General features: G+C 45.0%; 1 protein-coding gene across 4 annotated transcripts in view; it reads right to left on the bottom strand.

Annotated features, from left to right (window-relative positions):
• The window catches only part of ARHGEF18 (Rho/Rac guanine nucleotide exchange factor 18), a 250,998-nt gene that overhangs the window by 160,573 nt on the left and 62,882 nt on the right, over positions 1 to 27,543 (bottom strand). For 2 of the 4 annotated variants that reach the window (XM_033956915.1, XM_033956916.1), the window contains exon 1: positions 2,705 to 2,877. The exons of 1 other annotated variant lie outside the window; for it this stretch is intronic. In XM_033956915.1, the coding sequence (XP_033812806.1) occupies positions 2,705 to 2,768 (64 nt within the window). In that variant the 5' untranslated portion in view covers positions 2,769 to 2,877. Of the gene's footprint in view, positions 1 to 1,980; positions 2,223 to 2,704; positions 2,878 to 27,543 lie in introns of those variants that run through there. One more of the 4 variants, XM_033956917.1, reaches the window with a different exon arrangement.

Below are 27,543 nucleotides of genomic sequence, written 5' to 3'. Positions count from 1 at the left end.
ACACATTTGCCTAAGCTGACATATTCCAATTAATAAATTCTGAATAAAATAATTTTTCTACCTTTGTCCTCGAGTACCTGTATTTTATTTTTCCATTTGCTTTGGTCCCAGTGTCTCGGTTCTGTTTTCTTTCTAAATCTCTTGCAGTGTGAAGAGTAGGAGATCTTGGCTTCTCTTTCCATGTCCACCATCCACTTCTCTCTATGTCCCTTATCCATCCTGTCCAATATCTCCCCCTCAATATCCTTGTCTCTGTCCTCCCCCACCCCATATTCAGCATCTGCCCTCTGTGTTCCTATCCCTCTTCCCATGTCCCTGAAATTCCCTTCATGCCCAGCATCTTTTCTCTGTGTCCCTGAGCCATGACTTATCTCACTTATCCCTTCTCTCTTCCCCTCCTCCAAAATATCTCAACCTGGGTCCAGCATCTTGCCCTTTTGTCTTCCCAGCCTTTTTACCCTTTGTCTCTCTCTCTCTCTGCTCCCTCTTATTCCCTATCAGAACAGTATCTCTTCCCTCCACTTTCCATACCTGGAGTCCAGCATCTCTCTCAGGTCCTCCTCCCACTGGCAACTCATTGCTTTTGGAGGAAGGAAGCAGAGATGTTACTGGGGGAGGGGTACATGGAGAGGTACTGGACCGTGGGGGCAGGGAGCCTTGTAGAAGGAGGGGGTAAAACGCGGACCTCAACTGCATATCCTTAAAAATCTGCATACCTCAGTTTTGACAGCTGCAGTTTGTTGTTTCAATTTATCTCTGATGAACCTCTAAACCAGGATCCCACGGACATCGAGGATTTCTGCCACAACCTTAAAAAGAAAGTGGCAGTGCCATGGAGTCCACAGGGATCCTTGTTTTAACTTCCATGGACTTCACAGATCCCGCTCATACCACGTATCTTCATCTTACCCCCCCTCCAGTGCAATCTGTGATGTCCGCAGGAGTTAAAACGAGATCCGTAAAGTCCGTGAGAGTTAAAAAATGAGGATCCCTGGAGACTCCACACCACGGCCTTCTTATTAAGGCCATGCGCTTTTAGTTCCGTTGGGTTGCATTTTAACTTCTATCCTTGCAGTTTACTTTTCCGTTTGTGGTGCGGATTGCTGGTGCTGAATACTGCATTAATTTCCTGCTGTCTCTTCCTAGCTCTCCCTTTTGTTATACCCAGCTTTTCTGCACCCTAGTGCCCCAAATGCCTTCTACCGGGGGGGGGGTCCCATGGATCCCGTGGAGTTAAAATGCATTGCCTTAAAAAGAAAGCAGCTGGGGGGGGGGGTCTGCAGGGATCCTCATTTTAATTTTCGTGGACCTCATGGTCCCCACTCAATCGACATAATTAAAGAATTCAAATCCTTATCCCATAATGCCACTTGAAAGGACAGCAGGCGTTGTTGAAATCTTTTAAATTTACAACCCTTAGCAGACGGAAAAGAAAATAATGCCTGTGATTTCCTAGAATACTTAGAGCTATTGATTGTAAATGATTCGAAGAGATATTCAGGGATTAAACCTGCCAATGCCAAGGTCTGCGTTTTATCCCCTCCCCCTTGTAGAAAATGACACAGGCACAGATTTGTCCCTGTCCCATCTCTGCAAGCTCTGTCCTCATCTGCACAAGCCCCAAATGCTTAGGCTTTTAACCCGGCGAATGCTCTGATATGGATTGAATCGCTAAGCAAACAGAGTTTATTTGGAGTTTTCACAAAGAGGCGTTATTTGTGCTAAGGCAGGGGTAGGGAACTCCGGTCCTCAAGAGCCGTAGTCCAGTCGGGTTTTCAGGATTTCCCCAATGAATATGCATTGAAAGCAGTGCATGCAAATAGATCTCACGTATATTCATTGGGGAAATCCTGAAAACCCGACTGGACTACGGCTCTTGAGGACCGGAGTTCCCTACCCCTGTGCTAAGGTAACATTTTCCAACATACCAGACTTCCTGATGCAGGTCTTAGCGCCTAAACGCAAATCGTGTCGAATCACCTTTTTAGTCAATACATGTCTTCAGCTGAACGCCATAGACTGCTTTGTTTCTTCGTTCAAAACAACCAGCCAGCCTCACACCACCAGAAGCAGCAAAGTATCCTCCTCCCTAGACCATTGACCCCTTCCGCCATGCACCGCGATCGGCCAGGGTGGCTGAATGCACTGAAGGAGCGCTACCTGCACGTCAGAAACATCGGCGAGCCCCAACCTGGGCCCGTCCACCGGAAACCCCGCCCCCGGACCTTCTACTGCACGGTAGAAAGGAGGGCTTGGAATGGGGCTGGAGACCTGGCGCTCACCCTCCCCCCAAACCGCAGTGCATGCAGGGAGTTGTAGTTCTGAGTGTCCGTCAGGAACTCGCCACCGTCCGGCTCCCAATTGCTGCACTGAATGGCGAAAGCAGCAAGTGGGAGTCGGGCCCCCCTCCCCAATCACCCATTCCGTGTGCCGGGCTATTCCGGCTTCTGCTACCTCCCCCCCCCTAAACATGCACTCGGAAAACTGATTTCCAAGCCGACCCCAATACTCTCTGAGCGGGCAGAGACAGAGGATCTCTTCGCCTACAGTCAAATCGCATTGGTAGCCTTTTTCCCACTCATTTTTCTTTAATTTGTGCAAGGAAACGTGGAATTTCTTCCAACCGCAGGGCAAGAGAGTTCCTTAAATTAAAGGCCTCAGAAAGCTAACGAGAAATATAATAAAGATTAAATTATGCACTTGCCATATAGCTCGGGATGCACAGCGTTGGGAGGCGGGATAAGAGTTTCAATTCTACCTCCATCCATCAGGGCAACTGTGGCCTGGGTGCACTTCGGAGGTGGTGCTCACAGGGCTAGGAAGAGCCCCTGATGACTAGTAAGCATTACTGTGAATGCTTCTCGGAACCACCCACCCAGCCCTCGGCTTGTGTGGATTGCCCGGACATGCCCTCTAGGTATGGGAGAACCAAAGCAGCTAAGACAACAACTCGTCAAACCAATTACACATTTAAAACATAAAAGAGAATATATCACTATCAGAACCCTATGTGCTATTTACTCCCATATACAGTACTTATAAAATTTTGATTAGTACAGGTATCTTATAACTGCAGTAGACTCTCTGTTAACCGGAACTCAACCAGAACTCCTAAGCAATCATAAAAAAATCTAAGAAATAATACTTTAAATCAGGGGTGTCCAACCTTTTTGGCTTCCCTGGGCCGCATTGGCCAAAAAAAAATGTGTCTGGGGCTGCACAAATGTTGCAGTGACAGAGGAGGGAGCCGGCAAGACAGTAAACACCTGGGGGCAGTAGAGGAAAACACTGCATCGCCCTCAACCGGGGCCACACTAAATACTTCACGGGGCCGCATGCGGCCCTTGGGATGCAGGTTGGACACCCCTGCTTTAAATAAAAATGAAAATAAAATCAATTTCTGGTGGAAATTTTAAGAGTAAACTTGGCTCACCACACCTGTGTATGCCCATGGCCTACCACATGTCTGGTAGTTTGTCTGGAACAGTTTATGGTATGGCATAGTATGGGGTATAGTATTAGTTAGGCCTATTTTTAATAGTAACTCTCAAGCAACCAGAAACTACATTTAGCTGTCATCTATCAATCCCAATGGGTACCAGTTAACTGAGAGTATACTGTATATGAAAGCTAAGCAATCAATAAAGAAATACCACAGCAAATATACCCATAGCCTTGTGAACAAAACTGCCAATTCACCAGTGTGGGCATCCTCAGCCTCCCGCCTTTGCTTTCCCCATCTATCGGAGGCCACAACTACAGGCTGTTGTCAAATACACTGAAAAAAAATTGGCTAAGTTTATTTTTAGTTCAGGGTCTCAGGAGGCTCCCCCAAACTCCTTCGCTGATATCAATATAAATATGGCTAAACAGTCACATAGCATGGCTGCATTGCCAGAACAGGTAAGCTAGTTAGGGAATTCTTTAAATATAAAATTTTCACCTCTATAAAATCTAATCCCTGGTTCCTTTAATAATGGATCACACTCTAGACCAGTTTTTCACCTGCACCTTGTTTTTCATTGACTTATATAACTTTCATAGTGGGTTGTCCTGTCTTAATATTTCAAATTAAGTAAAGCCTGCCTACGTCTATAAGCTTTACTCATATCCACTGTAATTCTATTTAGGGTTATTATTATTACTTAGTTTTTAAATTATCTCCGTCTTTTCTTTTATCTTAATTGCTAAATGCATCCATTGAGCAACACATGTAAACTTGTCGTACCACTGAAGATGCCTGAATCTGATTCATCCTGAACAATCATGTTTTCAAAATGTACAAGGATAAGATCTTTTTTTTTTTTTTCTTCTTCTAAGTCAACTTAATTTTGAACATTCTTCCTTCTATTTACTATTATTTATTTCAATTTGATCATTTGCTTTAACACAAAAGTATGAAGTTGTTACAAGGGTAAAATCAATTTCTTTCTAATACATCAGCATTGCTGATTAAATCAACATAGCTCACCCATGCATCTCGGCTTCAGGACAATCCCCTGTTGGGTTAATAGCCAAAATCGTCATTCAGGATTTATTGTCCAGAAATTTTTCATTTCATTTTGTTTCTAGAAATGTTTGTTTTGGCAATTTTACACTATATCTTAAAAGGGGATACAGCCATGGGAGGAGCATGTGTGTCTCAGAGTGTTCCAAAACATTGTGTGCATTGTAACTGAATAATGGATCAGTGCATATTCATTGGGGAAATCCTGAAAACCCGACTGGATTACGGCCCTCGAGGACCGACATTGGACACCTCTGACCTAAGTCAAAACACGCCCAAGATCTGCCCTTAACCATGCCTACTTTCCGATAGGTGCCTTGGAGTAGACACCCATCATCTAATTCAGGCGTGGGGAACGAGGGCTGCAATCCAGTTCGGTTTTCAGGATTTCCCCAATGAATATACATGAGACCTATTTGCATACAATGGAGGACATGCATGCAAATAGATCTCATGCATATTCATTGGGAAACACCTGAAAAGCTGATTGGATTGCGGCCTTCGTTCTCCATCCCCGATCTAATTAGTTGTGATTTAATTGCAATTTTTGATTAACGGCGCTGATTAAGGCTTTTTAAATAATTAAACCCCCCCTTTTACAAGAGGTTTGTAACGCGTCGGCACACTGAATGCTCTGCGCTGCTCCGACGGTCATAAGAGTTCCTAAGAGCGTCGGAGCAGCGCAGAGCATTCAGCATGGCAGCCAGCGCTAAAAACCTCTTGCGCAGTTATGTAAAAAGGGAGGGGGGTAAGTTAGGCACCAAGATCGACTAGGTGCACAGATTAAGGCATCTAATAAGTTACATTACATTACATTACATAACTGGCTTATATTCCGCCTGTACCTTTCAGTTCTAAGCGGATTACATCAGAACGATAACTGGACATTTCCAGGAAGAGAAATACAAATTACAATTAAGGCGTAAGGTCTAAAGCAATTTTGATGAGTAGATTCTAAGAGGGGGAGAGAGGGGAAAAGGAAGGGATTAGGACGTTTGGGTGAATTTCTTGAATAGTAGGGTCTTGATTTCTTTGCGGAAAGCCTTGAGGTCAGTTGATGCTGTCAGTAGGTTGGTGATGGAGGGGTCCAATTTAGCTGCATGTGTTGCAAGTAAGTTGTCATACATCTTTTTGCGTTTAGTTCCTTTAAAAGGGGGGAAGGAGAAAGGGGATTGGGTTCTCCTCTGTCTGGTTGAGAGGTTCCTGTTTAGACGGTTGTTTAGGTGAGTGGGTGCCATTCCGTTTAAGGTTTTGAATAAAATACAGTATAGTTTGAATTGGATGCGGGCTTGTATTGGAAGCCAGTGTGAGTCTAGGAAGGCGTTGGTGATGTGGTCAAATTTTCCAAGGGAATAGATCATTCTGAGGGCAGTGTTCTGCACGGTCTGTAGTTGTTTTATTAGGTAGGTAGGACAAGAAAGGTAGAGGATATTGCAGTAATCCAATAGACTTAGGACTAGGTATTGAACTATGAGTCTGAATTGTTCTTTTTCAAAGAATTTTCTGATTTTGCAAAGGTTGCGCATGGTGAAGAAAGCTTTTTGTGTGATTTTGTTGTGCAACCTCTGTTTACTGTTACTCCAAGGAGTTTGAGAGTGGGTTGTAGGGGATATTTGGTGGTTTTTATTTCTAGCTCAGTTATAGAAGGTATATAAGTGTATTTTATAGACTCAGGGCGGTTAAGTCTGGCGCCCAAAGTCAGGTGTGGGAACTGGCACTAAGTATGAGGGATCTTTAAAAAGTTTCCCCACTTTTATTTTTTAAATATCTCAAAAGCAAATTAAGTCACTTTTCCACATAATCACCCTGTTTGCAATACATTTTTCCCCAGCGTACTACTAACTTCTTAATGCCATCAGAAAAGAAGGTTTTTGGTCGAGCCCATTAAAATATGAAAGTGCAGAAACTTTTTGAAGAGCCTTCGTACAATTCTATAAAGGATGTGTGCCCTTTATAGAATCACACTTAATGCCAAACGTTTCTGATGCCCCTGATTGTAGCAGGTTTCCAGGTCTTGACACTTCTGTCAGCCATCATGCTGTGGCTTTCTTCAGGGTATGCTGTGAGGTCTGCAGTGAGTTTTTATATATAGTGGGTTCATGTACCTGATTGAGAACAGGGCAGTCTGTGGGTTGAGAAATTTGAATTTTTGGCGGGAAAGACTGCCTGTTCTCAATCAGGTCCAGGTACCCACTATATATAAAGACACACTGCAGACGTCACAGCATACCTTGAAGAAAGCCACAGAAAGATGGCTAAAACATCAGTTCTTTTTACACAGAAAGACCCAGAAACCTGCTACAACCATGACGTCAGCCACGGAAACCTAACAGAACGTTTCTGATGCCCATTTTTGCATGCCATTTATAGAATCCGGCCCACTTTGAACAAGTTTGCCCTGTTTGGAAAAAGGGGGCATTCTCCCCTAGCGCATGCACATGCTAGTCACACACGTGCAGTGGTTTGGTCATGCTCAAAGGCAATCTATGTATTAGGAAGAGTCTGGCTTATGCTGAGCAATTGTTTCATTCCTTTGTGTATCATTACGGTTCATAGACAACGGCGCGAAAGACAAAGGCGCGCGCCAACAACTGAGCGCAAGACGGAGGCGCGCGCCGAAGAAAATTACAGTTTTTAGGGGCTCCGACGGGGGGTTTTGTTGGGGACTCCCCCCCACTTTACTTAATAGACATCGCGCCAGTGTTATGGGGGGTTTGGGGGGTTGTAACCCTCCACATTTTACTGTAAACTTAACTTTTTCCCTAAAAACAGGGAAAAAGTGAAGTTTTCATTAAAATGTGGGGGGTTACAACCCCCCAAACCCCCCACAACATGGCGCGATGTCTATTAAGTAAAGTGGGGGGGGGGGGTCCCCCCCCGCCCCCCCCCCCCGTCGGAGCCCTAAAAACAGTAATTTTGAGCGGCGCGCATCTCCGCGCTGTGCTCAATTGTCTGGGCGCGCCTTTGTCCCGGCGCGCTTTTGACATGACACCATCATTACATTCCAAATAGGGCACACTGTTTTGAAAGTGTCTGCACTATTACTGGCAAACAAAAGCCACATTTTCATGGTTTTCCGCTCATCTCTAGCTCTCAGCCCCAGTTCTGGCCCCTATCTACTGTACAGGTGGCACTCAGTCCAGTATTAGCCAATCTGATTTGAAGCCTACCCATAAAAAATATTCATGAGAGACATATCCACGTAAATTTGAAGATGAAACTACAGTATGTTCTGACTTCCTCCCTTATGCAGTCCAGTACATATACAAGTTACATATAGGGCTCCTTTTACTAAGGTGTGCTAGCGTTTTTAGCCTGCTTAAAAGGAGGCGGTAGCGGCTAGCGTGCGCTAAAACCGCTAGCGCACCTTTGTAAAAGGAGCCCATAATATACACATACTTAGCGCCAATTCCCACACCTGACTTTTATTGGAGATTTAAAAGCAGATTGTCTAGAACTGCATGTTTACAAAATCCACCGGTAAAATAAGATACGTAGCCTGGTTCCTTTCAGATGCAACCTAAATTTAAGTCTCAAAAGCGATTTACTCAGAAAAGGTCTGTCTGAAAACGTCCTACCCTTAACCTGTCATTATAAAGATGTGGATTATTTTTTAAATTGTAGGAAGCAGCATTTCCAGAGAGGGGCTAAGAGGAGGTAAAGAATTCTCATCAGTGGCAAATAAAAAAAATATTGATTGAGCCCACTAGGGACAGAGAAAATACCTGCATATAATAAATGAAAACCACAGAAAGGCAGTACATCAAATCCCATGACACTTTGTCCCTATTCAAAATAGCATTTTCATATCTATGGGTCTTACTTTTCCATCAGTAAAGGTATTTACAGATAGGTCCTTTGTCCCCATCCCCAGTCATTTTCAATGAAAGTAGTCAATTACTTTGCACTAATTGACAAACACCACCGGTAAAGAGTAGCAGAAGGCTTGGAAGAAATATGGGTGTCTCCCAAAAAACCTATATAAAGGAAGCTGCTGTTTATTGAAGGTTATTTTAAACAGTAGCTCTTTTTAATGGACCACGAAATATATATTTACAGAACAAGCACTCCATGTAATCCCATTAAAGAACACTGCCAGTGAAAATGAGCCACCAAAAGGCAAAAATGATCTTATCTAAAAAAAATAAAAAAAATTTCAGGCAGGATGTTAAAACCAACCCCCACTTTTATCAAGCTGCACTAGAGGTTTTTAGCACGAGCTGATGCGATAAATGCTCCGATGATCAAAGAATTCCTATGAGCGTCGGAGCATTTACCACGCCGGCTCGCGCTAAAAGCCTCTAGTGCAGCTTGATAAAAGGGGCCCCAAGCTAGATAGATATGCCTAATCAAAAGTTTTAAAAAAATGACAGTTACAGAAAAACATATGTCCGTTCTAATCCTCAAGAACTGGATATTGTATAGTTTTCACCATTAATATTTCTTTTCCTGTTTATTATGGATAGCCAATGATGAAGCACCACGTAAAGCTTCCCGCAGTTCAAAAATACACAGCGGAGGAGTGGTGGGGCTGAGGCTTCCCGTGAGGAAAAGAAATATTAAATGATGAAAACTATACAAAATCCAGTTCTTGAGGATTAGAACGGACATATGATTGACAGGACTGGAAAAAACTAGGATTCAAATATTCGCCATAGAAGTTTTGGGGCTTTAAGTTGAGTTACAGAAAAAACAGGCACATTTATCTAAGGAGATCACCCATTGACACACAAGTTATTCAATTCTGACTTTCGCCACTCTTGAATTATTCTAACAATATTACAATACGAAGTTTCCCCATCTACTACTTTTGGGCCCCTTTTATCAAGCTGCGTTAGAAGTTTTTAGCACAAGCAAGTGCAGTAAATGCTCCGACACTCACAGAATTCCTCACTGGCCTGCACTAAAAACCGCTAGCAAAGCTTGATAAAAGGGGGGAGGGGGGGTTAGTTAGATCAATTAAAGTTAGTTAGATCAATTAAAGCAGTTTACAAATTCAGAGTATAAAATGGAGGTAAAGAATACCACAAGCTATAAGTAACGGGACACACAAAGACTGCAACATAAAAGAAGAATGCATAGCACACTAATAAGTTTCAAAGTTTATTGTAAATTTGATTGAACGCTTATCAAATACTAAGGGCTCCTTTACTAAGGTACACTAGGACTTTAATGCGCAGAATAGCGCATGCTACATTGCCGCGTGCGCTAGACTTTAACGTCAGCATTGAGCTGGCGTTAGTTCTAGAAGCGTAGCGCGCGGTGTAGCACGTGGTAATTTCCTGCATGCGCTAAAAACGCTAGCGCACCTTAGTAAAAGGAGCCCTAAGCGTTTTACAACAATAACATAGGGGTAAGAACAAAATTTAAAACAACAATAATAAACAGACAAATTTTACTCAAACACAAAATAAATGTACTAAGAACGAGCAGGAGAGGGGGAGAACTACAATAAATATAGGAAAGAGAACGTATATGGGAGAAAAACAAAAGGACCAATGAGAAAAGAATAGTGGGATCACTAGTCAAAGGCAGGGGTAGGCAATTCCGGTCCTCGAGAGCCGAAGCCAGGTCAGGTTTTCAGGATATCCACAATAAATATGCATGAGATAGATTTGCATCTCAAGGAGGCTGTGCATGCAAATCCATCTCATACATATTCACGGTGGAGATCCTGAAAACCTGACCTGTCTCCGGCTCTCGAGGACCGGAATTGCCTACCCCCTGGTCAAAGGCATCAGTGAACAAGGAAGCTTTTTAAAGCTCCTTTCAATTTGTCTAAATTTTGCTCTGCTCAAAGATGAGTAGGTAATGCACTCCAAAGTGTAGGTGCAGTAACTGAGAATATTGTTGATCTACGGGAGGGGTCTCAAAGTCCCTCCTTGAGGGCCGTAATCCAGTCGGGTTTTCAGGATTTCCCCAATGAATATGCATGAGATCTATGTGCATGCACTGCTTTCAATGCATATTCATTGGGGAAATCCTGAAAACCTGACTGGATTGCGGCCCTCAAGGAGGGACTTTGATATCCCTGATCTACGGGTATTTATTATTTTTAGAGATGAAACCCAGAGCAGATGTCATCCAGAGGATCTTAAGGATCTATTAGATTCATAAGGTATAAGATTTTTGTCGAGGAAAGCCGGTTCTTTAGTTTTGAGGGTTTTGACTATTAAGAGGGCAATCTTATAAGTTATCCTGTGTTGGACTGGAAGCCAGTGGGCTTTTTTTAAAAGAGGGGTAACATGTTCGTATTTTCCAATTTAACAAAATAAATAAAATGGAAGGACAAAAGAGGAGTGGATACAGGCCATGTGAAACAAAGAGCAGTTGTCTAGGATTTACGATTATGAAATTAGTATTGGGATAGGCCTGCACAAATAAACCATATCTTACAATGCGAGGACTCTGTGCGGCTGATTCTACAAATGGTGTTCCGATTGTAGGTAGTGGTAGGCGTACTATCGCCATGTCACCAGTCAATCAGGACACGCGTTTATAAAAAATAAAAAAAAAATGAATGCAGTGAATGACGCCTATATTGTAGGCATCTGTCTCATGCATGTCACCGTACATGAAGAAGGACACATGAAGAAAGGGTCCAGAGAAGAGCGAGTAAAATAGTTAAGGGGCTGGAGGAGTTGCCGTATAGTGGTCTGTTTTAAATCAGGTAAGACCGCTCCAGAAACTTATGAATGTTGAAAGTGGCTTATGAGGAACATGTCAAGAGTTGGGGAAGGTGTTTTGGATGCTTCCAAATTCACGAAATTGGTGTAAAAACACAATGAAAGTTCTTCCCCAGCCACCTTATTCTCCTGACTTGGGCCCCTGCTGACTTCTTGTTTCCTAAACTTAAATCCATGCCGAAAGGAAAGCAATTTGACACAGCAACCCTTGGCGATTCCTAAAGATGCGTTTAAGGACTGTTTCCAGAAGTGGAATCAAAGTTGGGAAAAGTGTATACGTAGGGAAGGGCAGTTTGAAGGGGACCCAATGAAATAAGTTTTAAGATTGTTTAATAATTTTTTAAATAAAATCAGTCCTGGAACCTTTCGAACCTATATATACTCTCCTTTTGTATTTTTTAATTATCCTTCCCCTGATAACAATGTAACTTCAATCAGGACTCACTTTACTTTAAACTATATTGTTATGATTTTTCCTGTTATTCAAAATTAACACAAATGAATGAGACCAAGGGGGGAATTCATCAATGGCTGCCATCTCGTTAGCACATGCTAAACGTTAAAGACACCCATTATATTCCTACGGACGTCTTTAGCATTTAGTGCATGCTGAGATTAGTGCATGCTAATATGGTAGCACCTGTTGATGAACCTCCCCCTCCCCCCCAATCTGCAGAAGAATCTAAGACAGTGGTTCCCAACCCTGTCCTTGAGGACCACCAAGCCAATCGGGTTTTCAGGCTAGCCCTAATGAATATGCAAGAGAGAGATTTGCATATAATGGAAGTGACAGGCATGCAAATCTGCTCCATGTATATTCATTAGGGCTATCCTGAAAACCCAATTGGCCTGGTGGTCCTCCAGGATAGGGTTGGGAACCACTGATCTAAGACACAGCACATAATATTGCAAATCTGGAAACCGGAAGAAAACCACCATTGACGTCATGATTCTTACAGCTAAGTTTTAAACACTTATCTATTACATATTGACATTCAGAATTTCTTCTGTTCCTTAATATTACATTATATAATAATTTTTAAATTTATTTGAGCATCATTATCCTTTTCTCAACACACAAAATGAAACCTCACACAGTGCATCATATTTAAATTCATTCCATAAATATTTATACTTGGAAAGCTTGATCCATGGCCAGGGTTTGGTTTTTCAAATAGTGTAGAAATAGCGTACAAGAGCAGCCCGAGTCCTAGAGAAGACAAATCCCACATCTAGGGCAAGTCACTTCACCCTCCATAGACTCAGATACAAACTTAAAACTTGGATTTAGAAAAGGCAAGTTATTTAAACTAAAATCTACAACTAAAAATAATCCCAATTGGAAGGCTTGACCACACACACAACCTTGGCAAAGTGGCTTCCATGGACCCTGCTCCGTAGGCACGTCCAATCATTGCAATACCAAGTCTGACTAGTTTGGGATAACAAAACTCCCTTTGAATGAGATGAAGAATTCATAAACCATCGCAACTAGCTTATGATTAAATACAAAGGCGCGCTAGCGGGGTTAACACGCTCGACTTTTCATCATGCGCTGGCCCAAAACTGCGCATCCGGCAGTTTAGCGCGCAGTATTACACGCGTTAAACCGCTAGCGCGCCTTTGTAAAAGGAGCCCATAAAGTACAATACATAGAATATGAACCCACAAAGGGACAGAGAAAATACCTTCATATCATATACAGTATATAAACTGTCGGTTGTACTACATAAAGGTAGTATATCAAATCCATGACCCCTTATCTTAGATACCTCAAATGTGTGTCAAAAGAAGAGTCAGGGTTACCCTGGCACCTGTGTGAACCTGATCCAGTCCTGGTTTTTGTTTTAATGTATACAAGGCTGTAAAAAAAACAACAAAAACCTCTCGAACTATTTAACGGGGCAAAGGTAAGACTAGATCAACCCCCACCTGATCCTAAAAGCTGGCTGAGGGCGTTGGAGTAGGGAGGAGGTAGATACTGGTATTTAAATATTAGCCACAGCAGCCGGCAGAACTTGAGAAAAGCTTCCCACTCCCTTCCCCAGTGCGAGAAAAACCCAGCCGGAGACTTAGGGCTTACCGCAGCGATAGGCTCGGCCAGATCCAGGATTCACAAAAGTCCAAATGGATACCCAGGAAAGGGGCAGGGGCTGGCAAAGTCAGAGCAGCAGGAAACAGGATCAGGTCGATGTGCCCGAGTCAAAGCAGGAAGTCAGCAATCCCTGGGCTCCGGGGCTGGGCCAGCAGGTAAGGGGAGGGGAGCGATCCTACAAGGGCGGAGCGGAGCTCTCCCGGCCCAGTGGCCATCCCGTGCAGAGGCAAGCTCTCACCCCACAGAGAAACTCATTTGGATTGATGATCGGAAATGCTTGGAAGTGGTTGTGGTTTCTTCTTTAGAAGATGAAAAAGGATAAGAAAAGTCTGCCCTCTTTGCCTTCCCACAATGTAACCTGTGGCTTTAACTAGAGGGGGAGGGGAAGCGGAGGCTCAGTTTAGCATAAAATGAGAGGACACCTATCCCGGCTGAGGTGCAAGGCTGCCCTCTTGTGTCCTATACTTGAACCGCATAAGGGAGTAACAAGGAAAGCAAAAAAAAAAACAACAACCAAAAACCCATGTTTATCTATGTCTTCTTATGTTGAGATTTTATGTAATATAAGTACCTGCTGATATTTTATTTGATTGATGATTTGAATCTTATAGCAGTGTTTTCTTGTAACCATTTAATTTGTATATACTGCGGCTATGTAAACCGTATAGGTAATATATGGTATATAAATTTTTTTATAAATTAGGGCTAGATTCACTTACCTTCCTGATCGCGTCCAATCCGTGTGCGGTCCATGGCAGGCTTACGAATTCTCAAAGCGTCTTCATGAAAATGGGGGTGATCGTTGACACGCCTCCCACCGACCGCACGGATTGCTGGAGAGCGATCCTTGAGCATGCGCAGACCATCTTCTTTGCCTGTAGCTGGTCTGCGCATGCTCACCATGAAGGAAGAGCTGTAAACTTTTTTTTAAGAGCTGGAAATTTTCGTGAGCCTGTGGTTTTAAACCGTGGATTAAAACCACAGAGTTGGGGCAGAGAACAGGGCGGCAGGAGAAGCAGAATCAGGGCAGAGCACAGGAGAAGCAGAATCGGGGCAGAGAGCAGGGTTTTTGCACAAGCGACTGGTCCTCAGCAGTTGCTTGTTTTTTGATCGGGCAACCCAGTCGGTGTTGCTGAAATTGTTTTGTAAATCACGTCCTTCCTACTTTGCATGCCGTTCTCCCTCATTTGAATGTGCGGATCGGATCGGAGGATGATCGGCACAGAGGTTAGTGAATCGGGTCGGAGGAAAATCAGGTCGGTACACGATCACAAACACGTTTGGGAGGCTTAGTGAATCTAGCCCAAAGTCTGCCCAGCAAGGCTCTGAGCCTGTGGATGCAAGGGTATTAGATGCCCCAAGCAACCTTCAGCCTTGCACCCTCTCCAATACCATTTTTCTACCTCAATCATGACTACTCTATCCCCTCAATTCCAGAACGATCTTGTAAAACAGAATTGGGATCATGTTTTTATGTATTATTACATTTTGTTTCATTTAAATATATGCTAGAGAATGACACGGTGGCAGCTAGCCTTGGGTTACCCGCTGAAATGGTGGAGAGGAAAACTGCTCACTGCAGGCACAGGGACAAGGCCATCCACCGCCCTGTGGAGCGGTGAATGGCCTTGTCCCGACAGTTAAGGGAGGGAAGGCGCGTGTGCGGCTCCTTCCCTACCTAAGGCCAAATCTATTTCCCCCTTACCTTCGCGGCGCTTTAGTAAAGAAACTTACTGAAGCCGGTGAAGCCTGCCTGCCTGCAGTTGCGTACGCGTGTGTGGACGGAAGCTTCTCCTCTGACACCGCTTTACTAAAGCGCCGTGAAGATAAGGGGGAGGGAGGGAGATTCTCGGGCCGCTGAAGGGTGGTGGGGTGGCAAGAGGGAAGGGGTCAGTTGTCCGAGGACGGGCAGTGACGGGGACAGATTTTTTTTCCCCATGTCATTCTCTAATCTATGCATAATGAAGTCAATTTCCCAAAGTCCTCTTATAGAGGTAAATGGGCTATATGAAAACTTCCCACCTTGTTTTCTGGTAAAAGTATGAGCGGATGGTTGATTAAGTCTGTGCAGCTGTCAAGACTGATTATTCTACTGGAGGACTGGGCAAACAAATGGCAAATGCGCTTTAACGTAGATAAATGCAAGGTCATGCACATAGGGAAAAAGAACCCGTTGTTCGAGTATAAAATGGGGGGGAGATTGCTGGAAGACACCGGACTTGAGAGAGACTTGGGTGTGCTAGTGGATCCATCCATGAAACCATCCGCACAGTGTGCAGCAGCCTCGAAGAAAGCCAACAGGATGCTGGGCATCATCAAGAGGGGCATATCAACCAGGACGCGGGAAGTCATCATGCCGCTGTATCGAGTGATGGTGCGCCCACATCTGGAATACTGCGTTCAATATTGGTCGCCGCACCTCAAGAAGGACATGGCAGTTCTTGAGAGAGTCCAAAGGAGGGCAACGAAACTGGTAAGAGGGCTGGAAAACTGCCCATATGCTGAGAGGCTGGATAAACTGGGGCTCTTCTCTCTGGAAAAGAGGAGGCTCAGGGGGGATATGATAGAGACCTTCAAAATACTTAGGGGCATAGAGAGGGTGGACAGGGACAGGTTCTTCAGATTAAAAGGGACGACAGGTACGAGGGGGCACTCACTCAGAGAAACTGAAGGGAGATAGGTTCAAATCAAATGCAAGGAAGTTTTTCTTCACCCAAAGGGTCGTGGACAAATGGAATGCGCTCCCGGAGGAAGTGATCCGGCAGAGTACAGTACAGGGATTCAAACAGGGATTGGACAGATTCCTGAGGGAAAAGGGGATCGTGGGGTACTGAGGGAGGTGCTGGGGTGTTGCATAAGTATAGACAGCTCGCCAGGTCGTGCAGGTGCAAGGCCGGAGGGTTAGGACATTGATGGGAAGATAGGACTTCGATGAGAAACCTAGGGGGCAAGGGGGCCCCTTCTGGTGATTAAGGCAGGTCATGACCTGTTGGGCCGCTGCGGGGGCGGACTGCTGGGCGGGATGGACCTCTGGTCTGACCCGGCAGAGGCACTGCTTATGTTCTTATGACTGTAGCTATTTCTTACTGCTCTAGTCCAACACTTAAGGGATGGGGACTTATATACCACCTTTTTGTAGTTACATAACCACACTCAAAGGAGTTCACATACAGGTACTCAAGCATTTTCCCTACCTATCCTGGTGGGCTCCCAATATATCTAAAGTACTTGGGGCAGTGAAGGATTAAGGGCTAGATTTAAAAAGCAAACCAATTGGTTTGCAACCTCTTAGTGACCCCGGTCCGATTCACATACCTCTCTGTTGACCATCCTCCGATCTGCACATGCAAATGAGGGCAACAGCATGCAAAGTAGGCAGGGACCCAATTCACTAAACAAAACCCTGGGCTGGCTGATCAAAAAAAAAGCGACTGCTGAGAACCATTCGCTGAAACCCTTTGCGACTGCCCTGCCTTCTGCGCCCTGCTTTCTAACCTGTCAGCCCCATCTTCTGCAGCCCCGAACACACCTGCCTGCCTGCCCTGAACCCGAACCCTCGGCCTATTCGCCCCGACTCTCCTGCTCTCTGCTGCCCTTCCCCGCAGTGCAAGCCCGTGGTTTTAAAGCGGGGCTGCATGCCACAGTGCAGTGCCAGCTTTAAACCCGCGGGCTCACACTGAAGGGAAGGAGGGAAGAGGCTGCTGCCACCACTGCATAGGAGCAGGAGAGTCGAGCCCCAAACATGCCTGTGCAAGCCCGTGGTTTTAACCTGAAGCGGGTTAAACTCACGGGCTTGCAAAAGTTTAAAGTTAAAAAAAAAAAGTCGCGGATTGGATGGGTCTGCGCATGCACGATCCATGCAGGCAGATGGGGGCGTTCCTCCAGTCGCCCCCATCTGCATATTTTAGGTTCCTGAATTCGTCAGATCTGCCCGAATCGGAAACGGATTGTTCCAATTCGGGCAGGTTAGTGAATCTAGCCCTAAGTGACTTGAAAGTTGACCCCTTGCGTCCACAGAAGAATGGAAGTCCAACACAAAAAAATACTGTGGCGTCTGATGATACTGATGCAGACTTTATTATATCAAGAAGATAATCCACAACTTTGGAACGGTGAAAATCATCCACAACTATTAAAAAAATGAAGAGAACCCATCACGGTCCATGTTTTGACCTCAATGTCTTCCTCAGGGGTCCTATGGGAATAAATCTATGTATGAATAAGAAATAATGAAAGTGCAGGCCTAGTAATGTATGTGTAGTGAATAAATGGTGCTTTTTCTTAGTGGGTACATATGTGCTCTATGACTTTATGTGATCAAAATAATATGGTGAGAAAATATCAATGTGAATGAGCCTTTGTGAACCAGAGGTGGAAATTATAGTGAATGTGGAATGAGTGGAATGTGAACACAAATATAAATCGTGCAGATTTGAAAAACGGCTTCTGAGGTTGCGTGACCAAAGTGAAGTACATGATGGCAACGGCTGTGGATATGGACTTAGGAAAGAGATTACATACCCAAGTGGTCTCTTCGAAAGATAGCTGGATGTAACTAGAGAATGACACGAGGAAAAAATTTATCACCGTTCCCGCCCCGTTCCTGCGAGCTCAGTCCCCGTCCCCGCCTTGCAAACTGTCAGACCACCCGCAGATGCCTCGAATAGTTATGATTTTATACTGAACTTATTTTATTAAAGTATAAAAAGAGACAATATTCTGTACAATTGTTATTTTATAAACACAAATAATATCGAGCAAGGATCAACAAAACACCTGTCTTCCCTCCCTTTCACAAATATCCCCTCCACTATTGTGAAAACTGAACAAACCAAATTACTACAGAATGCTACATAGAAAAATCAAGCTAACAGAATACTTCAGTCATACATGGCAGGAATAATGTTAGGGGAGAGCAACTAGGGCAACTGCCCCCTGGTCAGAGAGAGAGCCCTAAGCCAGCTGGAAGCTAAAGAAGCACAGCCTGGGCTTTGCGGTTCCCAGTTATGTCTAATACCAGCTCTAGCAGGATACATATTTCAAATCTGAAATATTCTAATCACAAAATATAAAATAATTTTTTTTTTCTACCTTTTGTTGTCTGGTAATTTTATTCTTCAAATCGCATTGGTCTCAGGCTTTGGTTTTGGGTTCCTTTTGTCTTCATCGTGGCATGGCTGGCTCCTGAAGGTAAAATAGGCGCAAGAGGGGCTGGGGAGGAGATGGCGAGTCTGACATAGGCACAATTTTTTAACCACAGGAGCAAGACTTTTCACCGCTTCCATGGGGCAGTGAAAGGTCTTGTCCCCATTCCCACGGGGCGGTGAAAGGCCTTGTCCCCATTCCTGTGGTAAACCAGTTGCAAATGTCCCCATTACTGTAGATTTACTGCGATGACTATGGTTTACCACTGTAAACGGTCCCCGTGTCATTCTCTAGATGTAACAACCTACGCCCTATAATAAGCAAATTGTAGGCTAAGCCTGTACTCTAATTAAAAATGGAAATATGGTCAGCAGCAACCAGAGATACTAATGGTTTTAGAAATTACATCTTTTATACTTATACATACTTTCGTTTTTAGTTCTTCATTTTGGTTTTATTCAATTCCTTTTATTTATTTTTTTAATAAAATCTATTTCCATTTTTAATATGAGTACAGGCTTCAATTTGCTTTTTATAGGGCGTAAGTTGTTACATCCACCTACCTTTCGAAAAGACTACTCGAAAATGTAATCCCTTTCCTAAGTCCATAGCCTACCTTTATTTCACTTCGGTCACTCCACCTCAGATGCCATTTTTCAAATCTGCACGATTTATATTCACGTTCGCATTCCACTCATTCCACATTCACTATAATTTCCACTTCTGGGGGTATGTCACTGCTCAGGAGTATAGGACCACAAAGCCACAGCCAATGCTTCCAAGTTATCCAGTTCCAGGAGGAAGATTTTAGGCTGGTCCTAGATTTTGGCTAGCCTCATTCTGATGTATTAGGGGACCTACAGCACTGATTTCAAGGGTAGAATCAGGCACTAGAAATTCTACTGTGGAATGTAAATGTAAAATCAGGACATGGTTTAAAAAAAAAAAAAAAAAAGGTCTCCCTCCTGGAACTGGGTAACTTGGCAGCTCTGTGATCCCAGACTGGCAGAGCAGGGTTCCCCACCTTCCACTTATGCTTAGATATATGGTACTAGATGAAACTCACAAATTTGCCACTAAGAATCCTTAAAATCAACTGAGGGACTGAGCATAGAAACATGACGGCAGACAAAGGCCAAATGGCCCATCTAGTCTGACCACCCACAGTAACCATTATCTCTCTCTCTTTCTCAAGAGGTCCTATGTGCCTATCCCAGGCCCTCTTGAATTCAGACACAGGGCTCCTTTTATCAAGCTGCGCTAGCGGGGTTAACGCGCGCGACGTTTCATCATGCGCTGACCCCTGCGCTGGCCAAAAACTACCACCTGCTCAAGAGGAGGCGGTAGCAGCTAACGCAGCCGGCGGTTTGACGCACGCTGTGACGCGCGTTAACATAGAAACATAGAAACATAGAAACATAGAAATAGACGGCAGATAAGGGCCCACGGCCCATCTAGTCTGCCCACCTTAATGTCCCTCCCCTACCTTTGCCCTGTGAAGAGATCCCATGTGCCGATCCCATTTGGCCTTAAAATCAGGCACGCTGCTGGCCTCAATCACCTGTAGTGGAAGACTATTCCAGCGATCAACCACTCTTTCAGTGAAAAAGAATTTCCTGGTGTCACCTCGTAGTTTCCCGCCCCTGATTTTCAACGGATGCCCTCTTGTTGTCGTGGGACCCTTGAAAAAGAAGATATCTTCCTCCGCCTCGATGCGGCCCGTAAGATACTTGAACGTCTCGATCATGTCCCCCCTCTCTCTGCGCTCCTCGAGCGAGTATAGCTGTAATTTGTGAAGCCGTTTTTCGTATGGTAGATCCTTGAGTCCCGAGACCATCCGGGTGGCCATTCTTTGCACCGACTCCAGTCTCAGCACATCCTTGCGATAATGCGGCCTCCAGAATTGCACACAGTATTCCAGGTGGGGCCTCACCATGGATCTATACAATGGCATAATGACTTCCGCCTTACGACTGACGAAACCCCTTCATATGCAGCCCATGATTTGTCTTGCCTTGGACGAAGCCTGCTCCACTTGATTGGCAGACTTCATGTCCTCACTGACGATTACCCCCAAGTCTCGTTCTGCTACCGTTTTTGCTAGGATCTCGCCATTAAGGGTATAAGACTTGCATGGATTCTGGCTGCCCAGGTGCATAACTTTGCATTTTTTGGCATTGAAGTTGAGTTGCCATGTCCTAGACCATCGCTCCAGTAGGAGTAGGTCGTGCATCATGTTGTCGGGCATTGAATCTTCGTCTGTTGTGCATTTGCCCACTACATTACTCAGTTTGGCGTCATCGACGAATAATGTTATTTTACCTCGAAGCCCTTCTGCCAAGTCTCTTATAAAGATGTTGAATAGGATTGGGCCCAAGACTGAGCCCTGTGGTACTCCACTAATCACCTCCGTCATTTCGGAGGGGGTGCCGTTCACCACCACCCTTTGGAGCCTACCTCCAAGCCAGCTCCCAACCCATTTCGTCAATGTGTTACCTAATCCTATAGAACTCATCTTGCTCAGTAACCTGCGGTGTGGTACGCTATCGAATGCTTTGCTAAAGTCCAGGTACACGATGTCCAGGGACTCCCCAATATCCAGCTTCCCCGTTACCCAGTCAAAGAAGCTGATCAGGTTGGATTGGCAGGATCTCCCCTTAGTAAATCCATGTTGTCGGGGATCCCGTAGATTCTCCTCATCCAGGATCTTATCTAATTGGTGTTTGATTAGAGTTTCCATTAGTTTGCTCACTATCGATGTTAGACTCACTGGTCTGTAGTTTGCTGTCTCCATCTTTGAGCCTTTCTTGTGGAGTGGAATGACGTTAGCCGTCCTCCAGTCCAACGGGACGCTGCCTGTACTAAGGGAGAGGTTGAAGAGCGCGGACAGTGGCTCCGCCAAGACATCACTCAGCTCCCTAAGCACCCTGGGGTGCAGGTTGTCCGGCCCCATTGCTTTGTTAACCTTGAGCTTTGACAGCTCACCGTAGACACTGCTGGGCGTAAACTCAAAGTTACTAAACGGGTCAACTGAGCCAACCCTTGTCTGTAGCTGAGGGCCGAGCCCTGGCGCTTCTCGGGTGAAGACTGAGCAGAAGTATTCATTTAATAGTTGGGCTTTTTCCGAATCCTTTTCCACATAGTCTCCGTCTGGTTTCCTAAGACGTACAATCCCGCCTGAGTTTTTTCTTCTATCACTGATATACCTGAAGAAGGATTTATCTCCCTTCTGGATGTTCTTTGCTAGAGACTCCTCCATGAGGAATTTAGCCTCCCTGACTGCTGTTTTGACGGCTTTTGATTTGGCCAGGTAGTCTGCTCTAGAGTCCTGCTTCCCTGATTGTTTGTAAGAGATGAATGCTTTTTTCTTCTCCTTGATCAGGTCTGAGATCTCTGCAGTAAACCACTGTGGCTTATTGTTCCTTCGCCGTTTACTTACTGATTTTACATAGCGGTTTGTTGCTTCTTGTATGGTTGCTTTCAAAGTCGACTACATGTCTTCCACGTTATCGGTTTCTTCTTGGCTTTGTAGCGCCTGGTGAACGAAGTCTCCCATTTCTTTGAAATTTGTGTCCTTGAATTTGAGGACTTTGGTTAGTGTAGTAGATTTAGTGAAACCTTTCCTGATATTGAACCATCCCATGTTGTGGTCACTGGAGGCCAATGTGTCACCCACCGAGACCTCTGTGACACTTTCTCCATTGGTAAGTATCAGGTCCAATATTGCCTGATCCCTTGTCGGTTCCAACACCAGTTGCCTGAGGCTTGCTCCTTTCATAGAGTTTAATAGCCTCCTGCTGCTGCCGGAAGCAGAGGTAAGTGTAACCCAATCCACATCAGGCATGTTGAAGACACCTAGCAATACTGTGTCCCCACGCAAGGTGATATTTTCTATATCTTCGATTATTTCCATATCCAGGTCATCCTGTTGTCTTGGGGGTCTGTAAATTACGCCAAGATACAAGCATTTGTCCTTCCCTCTGGCCAAATTAACCCAAAGGGATTCCCCAGTATACTGGACATCTGAGATTCTCGTGACCTTAATGTCATCTTTAGTATATAATGCTACACCCCCTCCCTTCCTACCCTCTCTGTCCCGGCGAAGCAAGTTGTAACCCGGTATGACCATGTCCCACCCGTGGGAGTCTGTGAGCCAGGTTTCGGATATCGCCACCACATCCAGGTCGGCATTCCTTATTTCTGTTTCCAATTCCAGGATCTTGTTTCCTAAACTGTGTGCGTTGACGTACATAGCCCTCCATGTTATATTTTTGTTATGTCTCAGTGGGGATATTCCTGTTTGAGCTATTTGAACACCTTTAGCATTGTTTGTGTTATTTGTGCTTTCCTGAGGCTCAGAACCACAATGTGTACTCCCCATATACCCAGAACTACAGTGTGTACTCCCCCTAGACCCGGAATTACAATGTGACCCATAAATATGATGTGACCCTACTCCCGACTCAAAAGTGTGTGCACTCACACCTGACCCAGAATTTCGGTGTCTACTTTCCTCAGCCTCATAAATGTATTGGCATTTTAGTTCGCCTGGTATGTTGTTTGTGCCTGTACCCTCCCCCGACTTACCTAGCGCGGCTTGATAAAAGGAGCCCACACTCTCTGTCTCCACCACCTCTTCTGGGAGACTATTCAACGCATCTACCACCCTTTCTGTAAAAACGTATTTCCTCAGATTACTCCGGAGCCTCTCACCTCTTAACTTCATCCTATGCCCTCTCATTGCAGAGCTTCCTTTCAAATGAAAGAGACTCGACTCATGCGCATTTACATTACGTAGGTATTTAAACGTCTCTATCATATCTCCCCTCTCCCTGTTGGCTAAGGTTCTTAACATTTGCATCTCTTCTTCCTATAGGCTAAGGCTCTTTGCACCTGTATTGTGAAGTCATAGAGCTGCCCATCCGCAGTAACCATTATCTCCTCCTCTCCCTGTTGGCTAAAGTTCTTAACATTTGCATCTCTTCTTCCTATAGGCTAAGGCTCTTTGTACCTGTATTGTGAAGTCATAGAGCTGCCCATCCGCAGTAACCATTATCTCCTCCTCTCCCTGTTGGCTAAAGTTCTTAACATTTGCATCTCTTCTTCCTATAGGCTAAGGCTCTTTGCACCTGTATTGTGAAGTCATAGAGCTGCCCATCCGCAGTAACCATTATCTCTTACTCTCTCCGAGAGATCCTACGTGCCTATCCCAGGCCTTCTTGAATTCAGACACAGTCTCTGTCTCCACTACCTCTTCCAGGAGACTGTTCCATGCATCTACCACCCTTTCTGTAAAAAACTATTTCATTGGATTACGCCGGAGCCTATCACCTCTTAACTTCATCCTATGCCCTCTCATTGCAGAGCTTCCTTTCAAATGAAAGAGACTCGACTCATGCGCATTTACATTACGTAGGTATTTAAATGTCTCTATCATATCTCCCCTCTCCCGCCTTTCCTCCAAAGTATCTAGATTGAGATCTTTAAGTCTGTCCCCATAAGCCTTATCATGAAGGCCACACACTATTATAATAGCCTTTCTCTGGACCGACCCCATCCTTTTTATATCATTTAGAGTCTTATACAGACGCATCAATACCTCCTTTTTCCTACTGGCCATACCTCTCCCTATGCAATCTAGCATCCTACTAGCTTTCGCCGTCACTCTTTCAACCTGTTTGGCCACCTTAAGATCATTACCAAGATATAGAAGATGAAAAAGTGAGGCTAAATGGAAACATCCACAACGGAGCAATCCTCACTCAACAGAATTAAGTATAGGAATGGCAGTTTTCTCTAGCCCTAAATGAGGAAGGACGTTGGATAAGAGCTCCTCTATGAACCCTTGAGAAAGCCCTTGTGGACAAAACGGGCCCCGTCGGGGCACGCTAGAGACACTGCATTCAAAACAATAAGTAAAAAGATGTTGCGCTGTCAATTAGTTTTTATTTCTGAAAAATAATACAGAAGTAAATAAACAAGCTGCATTTGATAGAGGAGGCAATGTTATGAGCCAAGTTAAAACATCCACCTTAAGATCATCACATACAATCATGCCCAAGTGGGTCTGTGCGTAAAGGTAACAGCTGGCAACATCTGTAACTTTAATTCTGCAGATTCTAAGCATACAATTGATTTTTATGTGTGCATATATCCAGTGGCATGGCAAGGGCGAGAGGTGCCCGGAGCAGTGGTGCTCCTCTGCTTTCTTTTCAACCCCCTCCCCCCCCCCCCGCCGCACACAAGCCCCCGTTCCCCTCCCCCATACCCTCTAGTTCTTCGCTGCCGCAAGTAACAAGAACTTCAACATGCTCCTCACAACCCCGTTGTCTCTCCTGTTGACGTCACTTCCTATGAGCAGCACCCAGAAGTGACGTCAGCGTGAGATACGACACGGTCCTGAGGAGCACATTAAAGTTGTTGTCCACTTCGGCGAACAAGTAGAGGTAAGGGGAAAGGGAAGGAGGGGTGCGCACATGGCAAGGAGAGGAGTGGGAAGAGGCAGGGGCAAAGAGGAGGAGGGGTGCCGACGCCCACACCAACATGGTGCCCAGGGCGGACCACCCTCTCCCCACCCCACCTTTACTATGCCACGGCTTATAACCAACATGAAACACTTAGACACGGAAAAAAAAAATGTGACTTTTAAATAAGTCTGCATACATCTCCCTCTTGTAACAGAGATGCTTAAGTTATCCAGTCCCAGGCTGGAGACGTTTTGGTCAATCCTGCTTTTGAACTTACATCTCAAAGCAGAGAAGGATTTGTAGTGCTTGATTCTGCCCATTGAAATAACTGCTGTAAGTCCCATGACGTACTAGGATGGGTTGACTAGAAATCCAGCACTGTCCCAAATCTCCAGCCTGGAACTGGGTACCTTGGCATCCCTGTTATACATAGGCCATATTGTCTTTATCGGCCATATGTATTTGGTCGAACAGTGATTTAAATTTGAATATGAATAATCTAGGGCAGTGGCATAGTAAGGGTGAGCGGCGCCTTCTTCCCTCCCCCCCCCCCCCCGCCATGCATGCGCACCCTTCCCTCTACCCGTACTTTTTTAACTTCTCCGGTGTGAGCAGCATGCTCAAGTTGGTGTCAGCTCGCCCTCTGACGTCACTTCCTGGAAGCGACATCAGAGAAAGCATTGATGCCGATGCGGGCAGCAAGCTCGCGCCAGGGAAGTAAAAAAGGTACAGAGGGAAAGCAAGGGGTGCGCACATGCGGCGCGGAGAGGAGGAGGGGTGCCGCGCCTTTAGGAAGACCGTGGCCGGACACCCCCCCCCCCCAGCTCTCCCCTTAGGGCTAGATTCACTAAGCAAACCGATCATGTACCGATCGGTTTGCAACCCCCTTTGCGACCCGATTCACTAACCTCTGTCTCGATCATCCTCCGATCCGTGCATGCAAATGAGGGGGAATGGCATTCAAATGTAGGCAGGCAGCGATTCACTAAAAAAAAACCTGTAACACCGACTGAGCTAGCCAATCAGCAAACAAACGACTGCTGGGGACCAGTCGTTCACTACTTTCCAACTGCATCTCCTGCTCTCTGCCCCAACTTTCCTGCTGTCTACCCTGACTTTCCAGCTCTCTTCTCCTGCTCTCTCTGTCCCAAGCGCCGCCCTGCTTCTTCCCCGACTCTCCTGCACTCTCTGCCCCGAGCGCTGCCCTGCTTCTGCCCCGACTTTCCAGCTCTCTTTGCCCCAAGCACTGCCCTTCTTCTTCCCTTGCCTTCCCCCGCAGTGCAAGCTCGTGGTTTTAACCCACGGGTTTAAAGTGGGTTAAAACCACGGGCTTGCTGGGCTCGCTAAAAAGTTAAAAAAGTTAAAAGTTAGAGTAAAAAAAAAATAAGGTCACTGCTCTTTAAGCATGCGCAGACCATCTACAAATGGTCTGCGCATGCATCGGGATCGCTATAGAGCAATCCGGGTGCTCGGTTGGGGGCGTGATTCCGATCGCTTTTGTGAATCAGCCCCCCCCCAGACACAGATTGGATCGGATCCGATCTGTGCCCTTAATGAATCTGGGCCTATGCCACTCATCCAGGGCTCTAATTTGCCAAATCCTACTGAAATAAACACCTGATCTCTGATTTCACGTAGCTTCTTTTATTATTTGCCATGTTAATGCTCAATATCCATTATTCCTATTTGGCTGAAAAATATTTTCCATTATTTGTATCTAATTGAAGAGTAAAATATGCTGTTTGGTACAACTCTATTAATTACACCCTTTAGTGCCAATTTATGTACATCTAAAACACAAATAATGCTTCCAAAATAAGCATACTGTGTATTGTCAGTTGTAATGGGAAAGTCCTAGTCTGTTTATATTGAGATTCTGTCCCTTCCTATATAGATTCCAGACTTTACTCCTATATCCATAGAGAGGAGTTGGTTGAAAGGAGGCATGAAAATCATTTTAATTGTAGTTTTTATATGGTGGTTGAAGCTAGCTGGTGCGTTTTTAATTGCACAGAAGAGGCTTAGAACATTTTCACATTGTGTCTTTATAGCCAGTTTAAAGGCAGGAGGCCTTGCTCTAGAGACGGACATCACTTGTGGAAATGGTACCCCCACCTTTAAAAATAATCCTTTGTAGAGACAGCTTTATCTACATTTCTTAGCACCGGTGGAGCCTTCCTTTCTAAAACTGATGCTTTTATTAGTAGAATTAAGAGGCGAAGCTGGGCAGCTTTTAGCAAGGAACAACTGCAAGCCAGAACATTAATATTCAAGAGCACAAACTCAAATTCCTTCCTCTGACAAGACAGATCAATAGTCATTTTGGTTTTCTAATCCTTGTGAAACGTGCCAGACTCAAGGCACTGAAGCCATCCATATATCCACAGCACAGGCAACAGTAGAAAAACTCCTCTCTCTCTCTCTCTTCTTACCCATGAACTTACATTCTGCCCTGTTACACAACAGGTACAGTAAAGACTGTTGCAGGACAAGCTATCCATATATATAAACAGACAGACACACACACATACACAATCTTCTCACCAGTGGCATAGTAAGAGGGAGGTGGTGGGATGGACCGCCCTAGGCTCCAGCACCTCTCTGCCCACTCCCACACGCCACACTCATGCCCTCCCTTCCCCC

Source organism: Geotrypetes seraphini, chromosome 8 (assembly GCF_902459505.1).
Source record: "Geotrypetes seraphini chromosome 8, aGeoSer1.1, whole genome shotgun sequence".
Lineage (NCBI taxonomy): Eukaryota > Metazoa > Chordata > Amphibia > Gymnophiona > Dermophiidae > Geotrypetes > Geotrypetes seraphini.
Note: the sequence above shows the minus strand (reverse complement) of the source record. Positions and strands in the feature narration are given on the sequence as shown.